General features: G+C 30.4%; 1 protein-coding gene across 1 annotated transcript in view; it reads left to right on the plus strand.

The window, feature by feature from the left end:
* LOC107452093 (stress-activated protein kinase JNK) overlaps nt 1-21,661 on the plus strand; it is a gene marked incomplete in the record, with an annotated part of 100,616 nt that overhangs the window by 57,854 nt on the left and 21,101 nt on the right. The window contains 5 exon segments of the mRNA XM_071178897.1: nt 3,927-4,047; nt 12,941-12,999; nt 14,115-14,253; nt 16,677-16,842; nt 20,470-20,541. Coding sequence (XP_071034998.1) covers nt 3,927-4,047; nt 12,941-12,999; nt 14,115-14,253; nt 16,677-16,842; nt 20,470-20,541 — 557 coding nt within the window.

Consider the following 21,661-nt stretch of genomic DNA (forward strand, 5'->3'; position numbering starts at 1 on the left):
CTTAAAACCATCACAATTACTTTGTTTATATAATGGGACGAGAATATTCTTTTCTCTAGGCACAACATTTGTATTTTTACATTCAGTAAAAAAATTTAAAAATTCCAGTATCATTCTAAGTTTATTCTCTTTTAGTTCTCTTCTTAAACTATTACTCTTTATTTTAAAACATCAAACGCATGATGCGTTTGATATCGAAACGAGCTTAATTAAGCTTTAAAAGTTTTACAAGCAAGCCCAAAAACCATATAATTTCTCATTCAGGTGTTAGAGTTTAAGTAAATCCTACCAAACAACATCCTAGAACAGGATTATTGCAAAAGTATTTTCATCGTCGAAACGATTAATGACTGTAATATTATATATTTTGCTGATTTAGTAATTATTTTTTATTTCACTGTTGTTTTTTGTAACTATTATGAAACTCACGCGAAATTTGGGCAACAACTAAAAAAAGCATTTTTGGAAAGGACGTATTTATTTTGAAATGTCTTATAAAGGTTAAATAATAAGCAAAAGACTTGGGGAAAAAACTCAAGGAGAAAATTAAGTTTAAAAAAAAAAGGATTTATCACACTAGTTTTTGAACCAAATATCTCATACAAGTTCTAATCATGATCATGTAACTGACATGAAAATATTTAAAATTAACCATTCAGGTATTTGTAATGTCATAAAAAAGGAAAAAATTCCGGAAAATTCAGATTCTAAAGATATTAAGCAACAACTTATATTTCTAAAAACTAAAATTTAAAACTGTATGAGGAAAAATGCGTTTATTAAGACAATAATTTTTCTTCAATTTCTTTTCTTTTTTATGTAAACGTATTAGTTACAAATACGGCACAAACTCGTTTAAATTCTGCACAAAACGTCCTACTCTCGCTGGTTATCTAAAGACGCTGTCAACTGTACACTGAATAAGAAGATGAAGGGTTTGGCTGACACAACAAAGATATCTTTATAAAGTAGTCCCTAGACAATATTTTCAGAAACATACTTTGAAAGAATTGGGACAAGTATATAATAATTCTTTCAGCTTCTTTGACGAGTAAATTATGTTTCTTTATATTTTTACATGACTCTCTTTTAGAATAAATGTCTAAAAGACTATCCAAAATTCTTTGAACTTATTCATTTAATGTTTCAAGAGAATATAATAAGCATTTTAAATTATTTCACACACTGAGAAACTTTAAGAAATAAATTAGATTAATTTATTGAAAAATGACGTACTTTAAAACAAGTTTTAAAGATTTTCTTATATTGTTTATTTTTTAAAAAACGTCTTCTTAAGAAAATCAAGTCAATTCAAACTGTATATATAGATAAATTGCTAATTATAAATTGCTGTATAAATTATTATTGCTACAAATAATATAAATTGCCATAGATAAATTGCTTTAATTATATAAATTGATTTAAAATATAAATTGCTTTAATATAAATACTGTAATATAAATAATAATATACATAATATTATTTATGTTATAGCAATATAAATAATAATATAAATTGCTTTAATTCTATTATGATTAAAATTGAAAAAACAGGGTGTTCTGTAATATATAGTTGTATAATCCTTGTCAAGAACGAAGTCAAATATATATACCCATTATGGGTCAAAAATTAATATTTAAGCAATGAATATCAAAAATACTACAAGAAACTTTCGAATTACTGATGAAGAAAATGGGAGTAAAAATATCGAAATCAATTTGATTGTCTGATGTTGATAACAATTCTTTTTCTTCCAGCAATCAAACGTATTTTGATATTTTAAACCTCACCCTTCTCAGTAGTGATTAGCTAGATTTCGATAGCATTTTCGTTTTTCCCTAACTTAAATGTTAAATTCTGATACTTAATGTGTAAACTTTTCGACTTATATATTTTCTGATATATTAGGAGTGGTTGTTACGAAATGTTCTGTATACTAAATATTTTTTATTCTATAATTGGCATAAATTGCAACTCATTCATTAAAATATTGTTGAAATATTTTTTAAATAAAATAAATTTGCTCTGTAATTTGCTTAGCGTTACGAATTCCTTTAAGAATTGTTTGGTAATGTAGCTAATGAATGCACTTGGCTGGTTTCTCTTTCTTTTCGTCTGGTATGTGTCATTCGTTGTATTGGAGCAATGAGAGAAAGCAGAAGTAAAAAATATTTATATCAATTATATACCTGACAGCCAGACACCAAAGATTCTAACAAGAGAAGGGACAGTCTGGTTCCTAAGTAGCAAAAAAATTATTGGATAGATAATCGTTAGGAAACGTTTTTATCTTTTCCTTTTACAAAGCTTCATCGATCAATGTAAATCATTTTTTTTTGTTTCCTTTTTTATTAATATTGCTTATTTTTTATCATTCAGTTATTATTTTTTCCCATATTATTTTCTTTACTATATGCACTTTTTTTAAAAATAATTTCGCTGCACCGAATTTCAGAATTTTTCTTTCCTCACATTTTCACTATTAAAACCAAACTGTCTTATTTTTAAAAAAGCTTTATTTAATTCGAGGAACTATCTTCTACAAATTGCCTTGATGGAAAAAACTAACTGACATCCAGTAGATCCGGTTTTATTGCAGTTTTGTACCAAATTACATAACAATGAAGGCATCTAGATTACTTTAAACTATTTCAGAAATTAAACTACATTACTAATGATTGTTTTATTTTCGTCTTAATAAACTCTTAATAAACAGAATTTGGAACAAAGTATGATGGTGATGAAGTGAATATCATATTTCAAACCTTAGATTTTTTTGTCATTGCATTTGTTTAGCAATTATGGCAGAGCTGTAAAAATATCTAATTTTAACAATGCACAAATTTCTTTCTCTGACTGTGCAGCAAAACCCGAATTTTTTTTTAAAAAAAACTTCTTGTTAAAAAAAAACTTTTTGTTAAAAGACCACCTCAACCTCCACAGTTTATTTTTTGCTGTATTTTAAAATTTACAACATGAGCAAGTTTTACATATGATAATCAAGCATATATTATACGTATGGTGACAGAGCAACTGAGGTATACAATGAAACTGAAAAATTAATGCATTTATTGTTGTGAATTGTTTTTAAAACGAAAAATGAGAGAAGTACTCTCGAGCCGTAGATATCTCTCTCATTAGCTTGGTCCGAAGCAAAAATTCAAATGAATTTTCAAATTACAGTATATTAGTATGATGAGCAAGCTAAGCTACAAAAAAATGAGTCGAAATACTAAAAAATAGAAGAGGATGAGAATACTTTGCGAAATACTTAGCTCCAAAACTGTGAGAAATATGCAATTTTTTCTTAATTTTCTATCATTCCTTACTTCTTAAATAACAACTTTGTTGGTTAGATATTTGACCTTAAAATCAGTATGATCCTTAAACCCAGCTGTGTTGCACCCTCGCAAGTATACTTTAATAAATTATAAATAAACTGTCTTAAAATATAGGCAATGTTTAAAACATATTGCGATGACGAAGGCATGAAGGCATTAAAAGGAATACAAATGAAAGACACTAAAAGAAAGACACCGAAAAATACTCATGCAAGCTTAAGAACCTAATTTCTGAAGCCGATAATAAAACTCATTATGCGTTGCATGGTTCATAATATGTGAAGTAATAATATTAAATTCATTGAAGAACTGATATTCGAAATGCTTGAAACTGGTGAAATGACTGGTGAGCGTGAATTTTGGATAGCTCAGTGTACCGATTCACTTAGCTAAATTATGGAATTTTAAAAGCCAGCATGAGAGTTGAACTGCATGCATGAAGGAAAACCAGCATGCACCGGGAATTTCAGAAACCAGTATGCTCGTACCGATTGTATCCTATCATTGAATATATTTATAATTGCGTAAATGATCATGATGACTGCTAATTAATGACTTTTTTCTTTCTATTTTTAGTGCTGCATACGACACTGTGAGCCGGCAAAATGTGGCTATAAAGAAACTAAGCCGACCCTTCCAAAATGTGACTCACGCGAAAAGGGCCTACAGGGAATTCAAGCTCATGAAGCTCGTCAACCACAAAAATGTAAGTATTGCAAAACTCTTTCAAATGAATGTCTTTTGTCTCTCTAAAACTGATCAAAACAGATTAGGCTTCAAGCATGTTCGGAACAATAGCTCCAAGACTGCAAAGTTGTTTTAAGGGTTTCCCCATTTTCTAATATGAAAAAGAGTTATAGTGACTGATTACAATACTACAGTTGCAAAGACTTTTTTACAGAAAGTAAACTAGGAGAACTAAATGATGTGGTTATCTTAATTATATGGTTTCTGACACCATGATCCTGTTCTTTAATTTAGGTTGAGGTTAAACTGATTATTATGCTTTCTTTTTAAATCTAGGCCTAATCCTCTCTGTAAATTTGACTTGAAAGTCCAACTGACATCAATCTAGATTCCATGTCAATTTAGTTCCTGAAAATAGTCTAAGAGATCAGACTAATTGCAATGTTCAAGAGAAGAGGCCTAATCTTGTTCTTGAAAATAGTCTAATGAAACTAACTGAGGCTATAAGCTGTTTCTGAAAGCAGGCTTGTAAGGCTTACTGGTGTAATTAACTGATTTCAATGTTCCAGACTCGGGGCCTAATCTTGTTCATAAAAATAGCCTAGGAGGACTAATGGATTACATTGTTGCAGATGATGAGCCTGTTTGGTTCTGAAGTGTAAGCTAGGGTGATAAACTGCTGTAACTAATTGATTAAAATGTTTAAAATGCCTGATCTAATCTTGTGTTTGAAAGTTGGCTAAGAGAAATGATTACAACATTTCAGACGTCAAGTCGTTCTTGATCTTGAAAGTTGTCCAGGAGGATTATAGAGGGGAATATTCAAAAGCGTTGAAGTGATATAACTGCTACTATACCATTGATAAAAATAACTACTATAGATTGAAATTACTACTGTTCTTATCTAATGTCATTGGGAATTATACGCCCGTCTAAAAGTCCTTGGTCTAGTCCTTTACATATGGTCCGAAAAGCGAATGGTGACTGGCGACCATGTGGCGACTATCGCCGATTGAATGCAGTTACTGTTCCCGACAGATATCCCGTACCCTACATTCAGGATTGTACTCAAATGCTGGAAGGTAAGAAGATATTTTCAAGTTTAGATTTATGTAGAGCGTATCATCAAATTCCAGTTAACCCTGAGGATATACCAAAGACAGCAATAACAACTCCATTTGGTTTATTCGAATATGTATTTATGCCATTTGGATTACGAAATGCCGGCCAAACTTTCCAGCTCTTTATAAATCAAGTACTATCAGGTTTAAATTTCTGTATACCCTATTTTGATGACATTCTAATTGCCTCCACAGATGAACAAGAGCACAAAGTACACCTTAAACTCGTATTTCAAAGATTGGCCGAACACGGTTTAACTTTAAACGCTTCTAAATGTATCTTAGGCCAAGACTCTGCTTCTTTTCTGGGATGCTTAATCACACCTGAAGGGGTTAAAGCACTCCCGGCCAAAGTTGAGACTATTTTAAACTTGCCAAAACCTAAAACAATATCCGAGTTAAGATTCTTGGCAATGCTTAATTTTTATCGCCGTTTCATTCCTAACGCTGCACAAACCCAAGCTGTACTTCATGATTATCTTAAAAATGCTAAGAAAAATGATAATAGGTTGGTAAATTGGACTGATGAAGCTATATCTGCGTACGAAAAGTGTAAGCATGACCTCGCCAATTCAGCCATATTGGCATATTTTCCTTCAGCTCATCCAATCTCCATTACAGTCGATGCTTCAGAAGTTTCCTTAGCCGCAGTCTTACAAGTGCACACACCAGATGGTTCACGACCTATTGCTTTCTTTTCACGGAAATTAACTCCAGCTGAAAAGAAGTATAGTACCTACGAAAGGGAATTATTAGCCATCTACTCTGCCATACGACACTTCAGAGATTCAGTCGAAGGAAAATCTTTTCCTATCTTCACAGATCACCGTCCACTGGTATACGCTTTTAGGAAAAAGCATGATACTTGTTCGCCAAGACAGTCACGACAACTCGACTACATTTCCCAATACACCACAGACAATAAGCATGCGTCTGGAACTGATACCCTGTCTAGGATAAACAACATTTGCCTGGCTAATACAAATCTGGAAGATATTGCTAAAGCTCCACAGGATGACCAGGAACTACAGAACCTATTAGCACATTCCTCGTCATCACTTCAGTTACAGAAAATGGAAGTTCAGCCAAACGTTTTCCTCTACTGTGACGTGTCCAACGACCTTGTGCGACCGTACGTGCCTGTCAATCATCGAAAGATTGTTTTTGACAGTTTGCACGGTCTTTCACACCCAGGTATCAATAGCACTAAAGTGTACTGATCTAGCAGAGATTTATCTGGCCGTCAATAAGCCGAGATATTGCACACTGGACACGTTCTTGCATAAACTGTCAAAAATCGAAGGTTCAAAGACATACCAACAGTTCTTTGCAGAGTTTCAAGTTGCCTGATCACAGGTTCGAACCCATCCATATTGATTTGGTTGGACCTCTCCCACCTTCACAAGGCTATCGTTACTTACTAACCTGCATTGATCGCTATACTCGATGGACTGAAGTCATACCCATCTCTGACATATCTGCTGAAACAATTGCAAAATGTTTCGTTACTAATTGGATTTCCCGGTTTGGAGTACCAGCTATAATAACAAGCGATCAAGGCCGACAATTCATGTCAAAATCGTTTGCCAATCTATCGTCCATGCTGGGAATAAAGAGAATACGTACCACGCCGTATCATGCTATGGCGAATAGTATGATCGAACGCCTGCATAGAACCTTAAAGCAAGGTATTATGTGCCACAGCAAACTTCGATGGACCGAGACTCTTCCTATCGTTTTACTAGGAATCAGATCAGCATTCAAAGATGACTTGAAAGGTTCCTGTTCTGAAATGGTTTATGGCACAGGTTTACGCCTACCTGGCCAATTTTTTAACCCTTCCACAAAACCCATTGAAGAGTCTACTTTCATTGAACACTTGAGGGAGACAATGGAAAAGCTTACACCCGTTTCTGCTTCTGATCATTCTCGTCAAACCTGTTTCGTACATCCCGCCTTAAAAGATTCTACTCACGTTTTCATTCGAAAAGATTGGGTCAAACCTCCGTTGACCCCTCCATACGACGGACCTTTCCAGGTACTATCTCGACAAAGTAAACATTTCACTCTGAAAATTGGATCCCGCACAACTACAATAAGTATAGATCGTCTGAAGCCTGCCTTTTTGGAACCTTCCATTCCTTTAAATTCATCAAAATTCGAATCTCAACCTCAAGTGTTTACCAGGAGTGGTAGACGGGTGAAATTTAGAATTCCCTAGCTCCATACCTCCGGTATTTGGAGGGGGAGTTTCTGTGGCGAAATCATCGTACTTGATTCGAGAAGTTCATGCTCTGGCGAACCTAAAAATTTCAACATACGCTCAAAGTATTTTTTGTCATCTATTTTGAACTGAAGTTCAAGAAATAAAATTTGATCATCATAAAACTTCGTTACCATCGAAACCATCGTGATACTTTGTTCGTTTCTTTACTTTACGTTTTTCTCTTTTCACAATCTGTTTAATGTTTTTCTTCAGTTATTACTTGCTCGATTATTCTTGTTCGTTTTTAATTTTGTTGTTAAGTTTTCATTAAAGTTATGTTTAAATTTAGCATTTCTCCTTTTTATTTATCTTTGGCGACAGTCTCAACTGAACACGCAGACTCATAATAAACGTAACCGATTTCTCGCCAAACTACTATTGATTGAACTTACTACTTGATAGATACTATTGCTACTATATTGATTTTAAAAGTAAACTAAAAAATATAAAAAGGTTCTAAGAATTTCCATTTCAGATGCCGTTATTTTAATTGATATATTGTTTCAACGGTTTCAGTTCTTTCTACTCCGACTCTGTTTGGAGATCGGAAATTATTGAAACCAGGTACCTCACAGAGTTCGCAAAGTGTCACTAATATAACATATTTATTTTTCTTGAAAATTGGCACAAAAAATACCAATGATTGCAAAAACATTTATGTCAGTCGTAAAACTATTTAAAAAAAAAGATATGAGGTGAACAATTTCTATTGATCAATGAAGTAAAACTTAAAAGATAATGATATAGCATTGATAAAAGATAATGATTTCAGCAATCTAATTGTTGTACAGTTTCATTAGTTTTAAATAATTTTATTTCTTCTCCAAGATTCAAGACTGTTGAAATCACAATAACTAACAAAAGGGAAAAATAACTGCAACTACCTTCTAACTCATTTATTAAGGTGTTTAGAATATCAGAGGTAAAATAAAAGAACTTTCATCTGCAAAATTGTTTCCACAGTCATAAATCTATTAATTTCTGGGCTGAAATTTAAATCCATATCGAAATGGCTGAACTAAATAGCAGCTACACTGTAACTACACTTTAAAATTGTTAAATGTACAGAAAAAATTGTTAACTGGTGTACCAGTATAAAACCGTTTATTTCACAGAAAAATACTGTTATTTAAAAATGGACTCCATTTAAGCAAGATAGTCTTGAATTGATGTGCCACATGTCATAAGAACACGCGTACAAAAATACGTTTATGTGTTACTAAAACGATGATCTTGAGTTAATGCGCAACATGTCATAAGAAAATACTTACAAAAGTATGTTTTTATGTTACTAAAATTATGGACTTAAGTTCATGTGCTACATGTCATGAGAACATGCATACAAAAATATGTTTATATGTTAATAAAACGATGATCTTGAGTTCATGTGCAACATGAGAACATGCGTACAAAAATATGTTTATATCTTACTAAAATGATGGTCTTGAATTATCGTCACACTAAATTTCTTAACTTTTAAAAATAAAAATAATATTTCTTTTAATTAACTGATATTAAAAATATATTCTTTTCGACGATCTTGCATTACATGGTATTTTCTTAGTTTTAAAGTTGAATAAAAATTTGAAAAAGAGTATGCATTTCTAAAATAAAAATATTAAAATATATAGAATGCTAATTTCTTAAATTAATTACTTTAAAATCAAATAAAAAATAAACCTATAATATTAAGAACACAAAATTACACTAGTTAAATATTCTTGACGGCCCCCCTAAAAATTTTTTTCTCTATTTTAACATTTACGTTTCTTTTTTATATCTAAACCATAAATAAAAATCATCACAGATGAATCAGTGTGCTCACAAAATATTTTTCTTTCGCTATAAAATCCTTGAATAAAAAAATAGTTTTAAAAGTCTTCTTTTTTACTTTTAATTTATTACTTGTAAACAGTTAGCTTTTTCTCTTAATCTCTCGACACTTCATAAGGTGAGCTTATAAATTTTAATAAGCTCGAAGCCAACTCATAATGAGACTATATTAAGCCTCATACTTAATTAATAGATGCAAATTAATTTGTAACAAATAGCTAAGGGCATAAAACATTTTCACTTACTATTTTCTGTGTCATCGTGACTCTTGATAAAATATCTACTTGTCTATTACATGCCAAGAAAGGCTCATAATGATTTAAAAACCTTTTCCCTAAATGGATTTTTAAAGTAACAAGAGTCCATTTTATTAGGCTAAATTTATTCTACTCTTCAAGAATAAAACGAGTATGCAAAAGAAGGATCCATTTTAAAAGGGATTTCTTTTTATTTTAATAGCGAGGAGGAGGGTTTAGAAGCATCTTCGCTTTTACGGGAAGATTTATAAAAGTCTGAGTGCTTTAAGGAAAGATTCTCTAAGGCTATAAACGGCGGTGGCTGGCTTATTTTTATTCGCTTGACAAATGATTTATTTTTTGTAGAACGTTAATGGATATTTTTACTTTCAATAATATATTTTTTTACCATTGAGAGAGAAAATACTGTTTAAATAATGTGTAAAAAATATCAAATGCCTTGTACTTTGATTTCATATGGGATAGAAAGGGGAACTTGAGAGCAATTTTTAAGAAAATCCATAGTTTTCATACTTAAAATTTATAAAGTGCAAATTATCTATTGATAATACTCATGCATTTCCTTAATACATAAAGTTAAAGCGAACATTTTCCTATGAATGCCTACCTTTCTTACTTAACAATGCTTACCTATCTTAGTTTGCAGCATTCAAGAAAATGATCGAATTCGATTTAACTTGTTGTGGATGAACAATTATGTGCCCTTACAAAACTTTAAGTTGTTTTTTAAGGTTTATTGGAGGTTGTTTCCAGGTGCTAAGTTTGATTTGAGGATGACTTCAAAAATAACCCTAAAAATCAACCTCTCCAGGCTTATAATCAAGATGTTTCAAGTTGTTTTATTCGCACTTGAGGTTGTTTTGAGGTTCATATTAATCTACCTCAGAGCAACCAGCATAGAAAGTTTGTTTTTTGAGATGTACAAATCATTTTTATACACTACAAGTCTATTAGAGGTGTGAATAATTCTACCCGATTTCAACTAGCAGTATTGTTGAGCTATATATGAGGTTGATTTTATTCGGTGCAAACGAGGTTGAAATTGAGATTTATGAATAAGGTTATTTTTGGTGCAAAACATAGCCTCATTTTCTACCTCAGGTTCTTCCTCTTTTCTTACACCTGTCAGCCTCAAAACAAAATCGAAAGCGGTTTTTTTTATAAGGGTGTTCCTTTATATATTCAAAAAATTTTATTAATTCCAAGAATAAATTTCAAGAAGTCCACTTTTGCCCTACTTCACCTGCCAGATAAATTAATAAATCTGATATTATCTACAGTTGCTGGTTACACATCATGTATAGATGATACATTATAATTAATAAATTATGTATTAATCATATGCAATTACACATATTTCTGGTGCAATTTAATAAGGTAAAATGTTTGTAATTTTATAAAATGTAGGATAAAAACTATTTTAGTGCTGTTCTTTAGATGGAATTTATTTTTAAAGAGTTTCTGATTTCTTAAAATGTATATTTTAAAAGAGAAATTCTCATAGGATTTAATTATATCTTGATTATGACGTTCATAAGGTCTTTAGAAGGAAGTCTTTACAGTTGCCAGGATATACTAATGAGATGAAAATATTCAATTATATTTTAAATTTCCAAAATTTTAATTTTCAACAGAGGGCCGGTAGGGAGGGTAATATACATTTGCCTCTATTTCTTAGCTCCAGCTTCGAAACATAAATGAATAAAAAGTCACCACTCTTCATAGGAAAATATCAATTATTTGGCTATTTATTAAAAAGTTGAGCCACTCTATTGACGTTTTAAGGGATTTTAAATTATTTGGCTACATAAGACTTAAAAATACATACTGATGGCAAACACTTTGACCTTTAGCCGTAGAACTTTTAGAATTTTTATGTTAATAAATAATTAAATGAAGCAAGACTATTTTTTAGAATTTTATTTCAGTCAGTTGCACCTTATTAAAAAAACTGAAGTTCATTTTTATTGTGAGAAGGATCAAATTATTAAATATAAAATTAAAAATTAAAAGAAATTAAAGAAAGTGGGAAGCATGAAATGTCTATAATATCATGACAAATTATTGTTCATAGCAACCAGTTACAATAATGTAGGTGCTTCTTCAAAAAATATAAGTTTTTCACAGGACAATAAAATTTAATTAAATAATACAAAATCTAATTGCTAAGTTTTTACTTTTACGAAAGTTATGACTGCCAGTAAAACTTAATTTTTTCTTATAAAATTACAAACGCATAAAAATGCTTAAAATTAATATTTTAAAGATCTTGGTTTGGCAGATTTAGACCCCTAAACTTAATGTACAAAATTTCCTTAACATTTTAAATTATAGGTTGATAATGAATCTTAAAACTTTTATATTTTAAATAAACAAATGGGGGATCAGGGAAACAAATTTGTGCAAAATATGACACGAATAATCTTTAGAAAACTAAAAATAAAGAAATAAATGGAAGACAAGTTGACATGTTTTGGGCACACAGAACGCGACACTCCTTGTCAAGACCACAAAACATGAAACAAGAAAGGTGGCAGTTGCCAAAAAAAGTCTATTCTTTTTCATTAGCAACTGTGTCTTTTTTTAACCAGTTTATCTAAGTTTTCAATCAACGTATAATCCCGACGAAGAGCGTCCTGTTTTTGATGCTCAAAATATTCTGACTCTTCTCTATTTTCAAATTATCGTATTATTGTCCTAACAAAGAGCGTTCTGTTTTAGACGCTCAAAACATGCTGACTTTTCTTCCACTACAATGATGAAAATAAGTTTTCTTTTTATTTTCTAACAAGCACAAAATACTAAATGGCAAAGTTTTTGTAACGTGAATCCTCTGAATATTGCATTCACAATTGCACATATATTCACTATGCAGTCAGCATGATACGATTAGTGATACCGTTATTGGTATGATACTCTTAACACTGCATACGGCATATACTCTTATACTCGATACAAATGATGCTCTTAATCTGACACATGACATTTATATGATTCTCTTAATATGATATTTGATATTAGTGTGATACTTGATATGATACTCTTGATGCTCAATACGATATTGCTGCATAAACAAGCACCATCAAAGGAGATACTGTTAATAGTTTCCATAAATGGATTTTGAAGGATGGATTTGGATGGATTGAAGAATGGATTTCTACTGAATATTTAATACTATCCGAAATGCGTTCACGTTAACAGCTATCTCGTCCAAATTTGCAGCAAACTTAATAGGGTGCCTGGTATATGTTAATGTCATATTAACGAATATTTACTTTCCAATCAATATTACATAGAAAAAAATGTGAAATCGATAATATAGTTCAATTTATTAGTTAAGTTTACGTTAAGCTTAAATAGTAATTGTATATAAATGTATGTAGATAGTGATAAATGCATTTATTTACTAATTTTGAATTTGATTGTGTTTTTCAGATCATTGGTCTTTTAAATGCATTCACCCCACAGAAAACATTAGAAGACTTTCAAGATGTGTAAGAATAAATAATTTAATTCTTCTTTTACAATAAAATTTTCAAAAATCGTATAATTAAATATTGTTAAAGGTTTTATTGCAAGAACCATAAGAGTTGATGATTCAAAATGGGATTGTTAAAGAGATTAACTATGAAAGTACCATAAATTAAACCATGAAGTACATCAGAAGCTTAACTTTGTTAAACCTGAAAACCCAGCTAAAGAATATTTCTTCAGTTGTATTCAAAAAGTTTCGAAATTCAGTTAAATGTCAGATTCATATCTGAAATATATATTTTAACTGAGAATATTTAATATTTTCAACTTAATGCGACAAATACTTAAATTCTTGGTTTGTTACAAGGAATAGTTGATTTTTTAGGCTGATTGCATTATATCTTTCTTAATTGCATATTACAGTTTTATTCAAGTGGAATCCCAAGCATTCAATAAGTTTACCGAAATCATTCATACGCATAGTATCTCTAAAGTACAGATCGAGGCAATTGTCACGTGAAAATGCCTTTTTTTAATTCTAACATTTCTGGCATTATCATTTAAAACTTCAAGGTATTGAGCTTTCATTGTGAAAGACGGAGATTCAAATCTTATTTATGGGCTGAAGCCCATCCACTTTTATTGGGAGGTAGAGGTGGCATGCGCGTAATGCTGGGCACGTTGCTTCACTGTTAGATTTTTAATTCTGAAATTACGGTATAATAACCAGCAGCTTAAAATTAATACCTGTTTTTTATGGCAGATTTGACTATAATCCTAATTCGGCATAAATTGTTGAATTTTGATTCCAAGGAGACGGATTGGATAAGGATGGCGGAAAACTTGTTATTTCAAAATCGAAAAAATAGAATGAAAGTTAGATTTTAAAAAAATAGAATTTTTTGGTATTAAGAAAAAACTACCTAGTGACACCAATCTCAACCCATGAGAGTTTACCTAGTGATCAAAGAGTAGAGATCGGAATCAAGTTTGCTATCATTAATAGATTTCTTACAGTTAGTTATAATTTAATTCTCAGAGAATAAGAGCATAGTGAGAAATCTTATGCACTTTAGAAAAACCGCTAAGAGACTAAATATTATTGTTTCGTGACGGAATTGATCCCTTCCTGCAGGTATCTGGTGATGGAACTGATGGATGCCAATCTCTGCCAAGTGATACAGATGGACCTGGATCATGAAAGAATGTCTTATCTTCTTTACCAGATGCTCTGTGGCATAAAGCATTTGCATTCGGCAGGCATCATTCACAGGGTAAGAGGAACACTCTCATTTTAGAAGATTTTTCACATAAAAAAGTGCATTCGTCTAATGATTGAACTCACGTCTTTTCTTTTCTTTTTTAATAGAATTAAAACAATATTTTTAACAATAAAATTAAAGACGAAGATAATCAAAGTGAGTTAAAATAGCAACTTGTTTAAGAGCGTCTATTAGTCCTTTCAAGGAAGTTGAATTTTGTTTGATACGGTTAGCGTAAGTCAGAATACAAATGCCTAATAATTAAAAAATGACTAGCAACCATGTTTACTTATAACTTATAAGCTAAAAGAAATGCTAAGAACAAAGATTTATAATAGTAGAATAGAGATATCCAAGCTAGAGGCCGAACTATGTCCTTGAGTGGAATAAAGCAATCAATTGTTGTTTGCACCATTCCTATTGGACGATTCATATTCATACCCCAATAGAAACGCAATCCTATTAGTTGCTATCTGTAACTAATTGATCATTGATGAATTTCCAGTGGAGAGATATGTAAAGTGGAGACAACTTAGACATGTCTTTTAATTAATTAGTAGCTCTTGTAACTCAAAAACGGTGTTTTGATTTACAAGAGCATAATTACGTTGGAAGAATTGTTTTAACAATACTTAATATATTTTATACATAATATATTTATGTACTTAATATATTTTTATACTTAATACCATTTTTATACTTAATATATTTTATTGCTGATAGTTATTTTTTAAGCAATTATGACTAAAACTGAACTGTATTCAAAAGAGATTGTCACTATGCAAGTTCAAAGCTAAACCAAATTAACTGTATTGAAAAATTTAACATTAATCATGGTGATGTTGTAGCAATATAATGACGTATAAATACGTAAAGCTAGGTGATACACAAACTAATTACTTAAAACAGAACGATAAAATTTATAAACTATCTGTTTTTGTACTGATCCAAAAAATTCCGGAAAATACTCATTAATTATGTTTCGGAACACCCACTACATGCCATAATGTACTTCATTACTCGGCTGTACTCAGAAACAACTTTTAAAGTCTTTTTTCAAAATGCTCTTCAATTCTAACGTCAGTGCCTTTAAACTCTTTATACTTGGTTCCTTCAGTAATTTTTTCAGTTTCCGATGTTGCTGTGCTGAATCATCTACCATACTCTCCGGATTTAGCCCCACATACTTTTCTTGTTTCTGAAAATGAAATATCCAGCTTCGGAATTAAAAATTAACTAATCCAATATTGTGCGGATCAAAAATCCGAATCTGACAGTAAAAAAGACATATTATTCAGAACGATTTTGTATTCGATTTTTAACTAAAAGTACCGTCTGTACAACTTAATTATCATATTTAAGGTTAGATCCTCGGACCATTAATGTTGAGTCTTTGAACATGAATTCCGATCATTAGATCAAAGGTTATTCAAAAGTGCTCTTTTTTTGTCTGTTGTGCGTGTGTTTCAATGTTTTATATTGGATAATATATTATAAAACGTGTTTCTACACATTTTGATTTATTGTTATCTTGCTTAATTTAATTGCACTTATTGTAATTGCTTTCATTGTTTAACGGATATAAAGGATATCCGTGAATGAACTAATATTTTAATAATGCTACATAATTTAATGAAAAACCATAACATACATTATTAATTGTTAACAGTAAAAAGTACACAAGTTACATAAGTGTTGCTTTCAAAATTCATTGTAAAAAGAAAAACACTGCATTGAGATTATCGCCCTTTGATAAGATCATGAGATTTAACACCAGTTAGGTTTATTCAGCATTTCAAAAACAATAATAATACTTAACAACAATAATAATACTTAATAATAATTGAAAATGTCATAAGAGATATTTAAGGCAACGTAGATATTATTATGCCTCTTACCATGAAAAATAGATTAAAAATTCATACGACCACACTGCAAAAATTCCGGGTCAAATCACAGAAACAAAAAACTGGCACCCTAAATGCACCATCCATAAAATCCATTTTACCTTGAAATCCATTTTTACCCTTCTTTTTACAGTAATATTAATTTAATTACAGAGATTTAGTGATTTTACAGTAAGTATTTAAGTATGGTGTATCAGAATTTTTTGTTCGGTAAAATTTTACAGTAAAAAGTACGGGCACCTTGAGTGCCCGTACTTTTTACCGCAATTTGATCCGAATTTTTTGTAGTGAATTAAAGTAATTTGTCAGATGTTTTGTCTCACCTCCAGCATGTGCTTACAAATGAATTCGAAATATTACGATATTAAAATGAAACGAATCATATAAAATTAAACTAAAAGTTTCAGACAACCTTTAAATAGAGCTTGAAGAATGACTGATATAAGTTTTGTTTTAAAGGTGGTAAATAATGTTTCAAAACACATTAAATCGTATTTATTTAAAAGATTTATACATTTTTTGTTCTAGGATCTAAAGCCAAGCAATATTGTAGTTAAATCCGATTGTACTCTGAAAATTTTGGACTTTGGTCTGGCAAGAACTGCCGGTACTACCTTCATGATGACACCATACGTCGTGACACGGTACTACAGAGCTCCAGAAGTTATACTAGGAATGGGGTACAAAGATAACGGTAAGTTAATGGATTGCGTAAGAGGATTCAATTATAATTTTAGGACAAAACTTACGTATCTGTTTTTTTTTTCTTTAACTTTACATATTATACGAGTAATTAAAATTATCATGCAGTTTACTTAATGAAATCTGATTGGTTTTTTTGTCATTTGTGACAGTCGCACTCTTTGCACTTCTTGGTAAAACTTAGTATTTTTTTTAATTGCCTTTTTTGTGTGCATAAATGCCCTCTTGTTTTGTTCTTTTTACTATGGTACACATTTTAGCACATTTTTTGGTGCATAGTCGTTTATATTTTATTCGATATTTTAATCGTTTATTTGCTATTTTTAGTCGTTATCGGGAAGGTTTGATTCCCGAAACGGGTGTACGCAATATTTGAATGGCCCTTTAGTTTCTCAGAAAAATGATCTCAAATTTGACTATTTCAACAAAGAGCTATGTCGATGGCCTCAGATAGATTTAAAATGATTGATTATTCTTATTATTTCCGGGGAGGGGGAAATATTGGCTACAAATATTTAAAAAAAATTTATCAGTATTTTTTATCAGTAAAGTAACATTAGTAAATAAGTAGAAAAGCTATTATTAAACAGCATTAGGCCTCAAATTTAATCAAAAATGGTCGTTTTACATATAGCAACATTACACATAAACACATAACATTTTCTTATTTGTCAAAACATTTAAAAATTAAAATAACAACCATGTGTTTAGTTTATTAATTATTTTATAAATTTTATTTTACTAATTTTTTTATTTACTTGTTTTATTTACTTATTAACACATTCTTCATTTACAGATTTTAAATTAATAAATCTAATTAGTTCGGTACTAATAAAAAATAATAATCAATCATAATTTAAATTTGAATTTTTGTTAATAATAAAATGTAATCAACACTGTTGGAGAAAAAATATAAAATAAACTGTTTTAAAATTTTTATGATATTAAAAAATTTTAAACAAATATTTAACAGCATAATTTTTAAAACATCAAATTATACATTAATGATTATTCAAATCTAGTTTAATTTTAAAGGCAACAAATATGAGCATTTTTTGAAGTTTATTTTAAATTAAATTGTATAACAAGAATGATACAATTAAAAAAATAATTATTCAAATACATAAAAGAAATATTTGATCTACTTCATCAATAAAAAATACTTTATAGATCTGCATCAATAGTATTTACATTTTTAAAACCATTTTTGCTCATTTTTAAACAAGTATTATTTTTTTAATAATTATGAAACTAAAAAAGAATTTTAAAAAAGCGATCTTTCTAATTCCCTCCTTTATTTGAAACAATAAACGCTAAATAATTTTTATTATAAAAGATATATTTGTTTGTCATTTTCATAAATTATTGATATGAATAACTTTAAATTGTTTTAAATTAATGAAATCTCTGAAGTATTTATGTTATGTATTATTTGCATATGCCATTTAAGCAAAATAAGTTTAATTGCTAATGGAAATAATCTAATTGTTTCCTCAATATTAAATGACTCTTTATGAAAAGAAAATTTTAACAAATAAATAAAAAACAAAAAAATTCTTTTAGCATCAGGTTTAAAATGCTTTGAGCAATATTTACATGTAAAGTAATTTCCCTAATTGCTTCTGAGTGGTATTTTTTACAAAAATTATTTAGTCACCATTTATTCGAAATCAAGAATTCTAATCAAAGATTTAAAAAAAATTATAATAAAAAAGCGCATCACCGTCAAATTCAGAAAATTTAAACTTCATTAAATTAAATTGCATTTAAAGATTTCTGGATATTGTTAATAAACGTTTTTTAAGCATTTTATTGATATTAAATGCCCTTTTGCCTTCAAAGCTATTATATTTTTCTAATTCTTTCCCTCTGAGCTCAATATTTGTTAACAAATTAAATTTTTAAGAAAATCATTGTTCTGTTAGATAATATTATTTATTCATTCAAAAACTTTTGTGTTCTGTCAAATCTTAGTATAACTAAAATTTAACAATTATTTTTTCTTTCTAATTATTATTCTCATGGCATTGATGTGCTTTTAAACAAAAATTCGATAAATATTTATAAGGAAAGCATTAAGTTCTGCAAATAAAACGTGTTATTATTTTTGTTATTTATTTTTCAGTTTCACACTCGGCTATTGTGGTTTTTCTAGTTTTTTTTTTACCCTAATTTTTCCTTTTTTCGTTGGCAACTTTACATTTAAATTTTTCAAATCACATTTATTTTCTGAATTCACGTCCGACAAATCTTGAAAATGGGAGCCTATTTTTGAACGCTTGAGAAATTCGCTGTAGAAAAGGAGAATTCGAGCATAGATGTATCAATTCGAGCATAGATGTATCAAAATAGCTCCGAAACAAAGATAGTTGAATTTGAAAAACCTATGTGTTCTAAATTGAAACAGCCTATACTTACTTTTGAGCAAAATGCATAGTCTCTAAAACAATGTGGAGGGAGAATTGTGTGCTAGAGATGGTCGTAAAGCCATAAGCCAGATTTGAACTAAGGACCTGCGGGATCGTTGTATGATGCTCTAACCATCACAGTTGTACAGGCCAGTACAGGCAGATTTAGAAAGTTCCGCAGTGGACTGATCGTAAAGACACGGTTTCCAGTAGAACACCGAAGTCAAACATCACTGGCTGCGCGGTCAGTAAACGGGTACGTAACCACTTTGATCAGCCTGCTCAGGGACCGAGGGTGCACTATATCGGTCCTCGCTAAACTGTTCTACCGTAAAGTGCTGTACTTCGCGTGCAGGTCGTCGGGGTACCAAAGGAAGGAAGCCATCCCCTCTGCAGAGGATCAAAATTGCGATGGTATATCTTCAGATCATCCCCAGGGATGTTTCCCAAACCGTCGCCAATAGCCCAGTGTGCAGCTCTAGCGCGACGTAAATAAAGTACCTACCTACCTAGATTTAGAAAGCTTTATATGTTGGTCAATGCAATAACACATCAGAACTTACATTCCATTCTCTTAAAAGTTTTTGAAATATAGCAAAATAAGCAAAAAGTGAAATTAAAGCAACCGATCTATAGGACTATCTATATCTGACTAATCTATAGGAATCATATTTTGCCAATTGCCACCCTTTGTACCGTTGAAACTGGAAATTAGTATGTCGTGATGTGTCATTGCGGCAGCCACTATATAAAGCTTTCTAGCTCTCCCAGGACAGAGGTATACAACTATAATATTTAGAGCTTTCTACTACGAACCCAGAGGTTCTAGGTTCGAATCCTGCTCACAGCCAAAAACAATTCTATCTCCATGTCGCTTGTGATCTATGCATTTTGCTCAAAAATTAGTATATGCTGTTTCAATTTTGAATACATAGGGTTTTCAAATTCGACTCGGAGCTATTTTGACTCATTTTTGCTCAATTTTGAGAAATACTTTTTTACAGAGTGCCGACTTTTATTACCGTTTTTATATTTTTAAAGCCAATAAGTTTCAAATAAAGTTTTATCTTTTCGTTTCAGTTTCTTGGAATTATTTATTTAATCAGGAGTTTAATTTACCTTTGTTCTTTTTGTGTTTTTAAAAAGAAAGAGTAAAAAATTTTAACAATGACAGGTATGAAAAATTTTGACGTGTTTATAACTTTTTACAGTGGATATATGGTCCGTCGGATGCATTATGGGGGAAATGATTCGTGGAGGTGTTTTGTTCCCTGGTACAGATCGTATCCTTTTCATTGAAAGTGTTTATTGTTATTCTTGTTCAAATGAATTTGAAGTTGACTTAACCCATTAATGCCTAGCATCCCTTGTTAGGGACGATTCTTACAATTAATCCTAACTAGCACTATTTATTTTTCGAATGAAATTTTCAAATACTAATTTCTTATTAATTTTATCAATAGCAGAAAGCATCAAAAAGTTTGATTGTTTTTTTTTTTTTAAATCCGACACCCAAGTAGTTTTTTCGTATCAAACGAAAAAAGTTGCTTATTACTTATTAAATAATTTATTTTTTTCCAAAAAATATTTTAGTGAATAAATTGTACGAATGCTTTGTTTGATCTGATTTAATTTTAGATTTTGCTCATTTTTAGTATTTCGCAGTTATAAATTTCGTTCTAAAATTATGGTAAAATAATCGGCAGCAGTCTGTCCGGCCGAAAGTTTACAGTAAAGAACATTTTTTACCTTTACAGTTTTGAAACTTTTTACAACTAGTATGGTTATAAAACCATGAATACAAAACTGTGCCGTTTTTAACCATTTACAACCAGCATGGTTTCAAAACCATAAAAAAGAATTGTAACTGGACATAGGAGCTAGGCTTTTCGTTAGGTTCTGAAAATTGGAGAATGCAGGACTCTGGAAATTCGTCATGTGTTGAAGGGAATAGAGAAAATATTGTGGTGTCAGCGCTGGGACTCGAATCCCAGTTCTGTAATAAGACTGACAGACTAGCTCTCTCATCTATAATATGCCCGCAGTTGCAGGGAAGTAAGTGACTTTTTCATTAGGTGGGCTTAGTAGGTGTGATAAAATTCTATTTGTTTAACCGTATAAGACGAAAGCAGGTAATAAAAGATTTTTCTCAAGGTAAGCAGTTTGATTAATATCTTTTTTATGGTTATTTGACTGTTTTGCTTTAATATTGTAATCATATGGTAAAATAACAATTAAATAAATTGTTATTTAACCATTTTTTCCGAGATATTTCTTACAGTGTGCAATACATCTTTAAGTTTTTTAAAAAAAATTCAAATGAAATAAAAGTGTTTGGGACGAATATTACAAATAGTTTTCAAGTTGGTTTCACAATTCTTACTATTAATAAAAGAATATAAT

Source organism: Parasteatoda tepidariorum, chromosome 3 (assembly GCF_043381705.1).
Source record: "Parasteatoda tepidariorum isolate YZ-2023 chromosome 3, CAS_Ptep_4.0, whole genome shotgun sequence".
NCBI classification, from domain to species: Eukaryota; Metazoa; Arthropoda; class Arachnida; order Araneae; family Theridiidae; genus Parasteatoda; species Parasteatoda tepidariorum.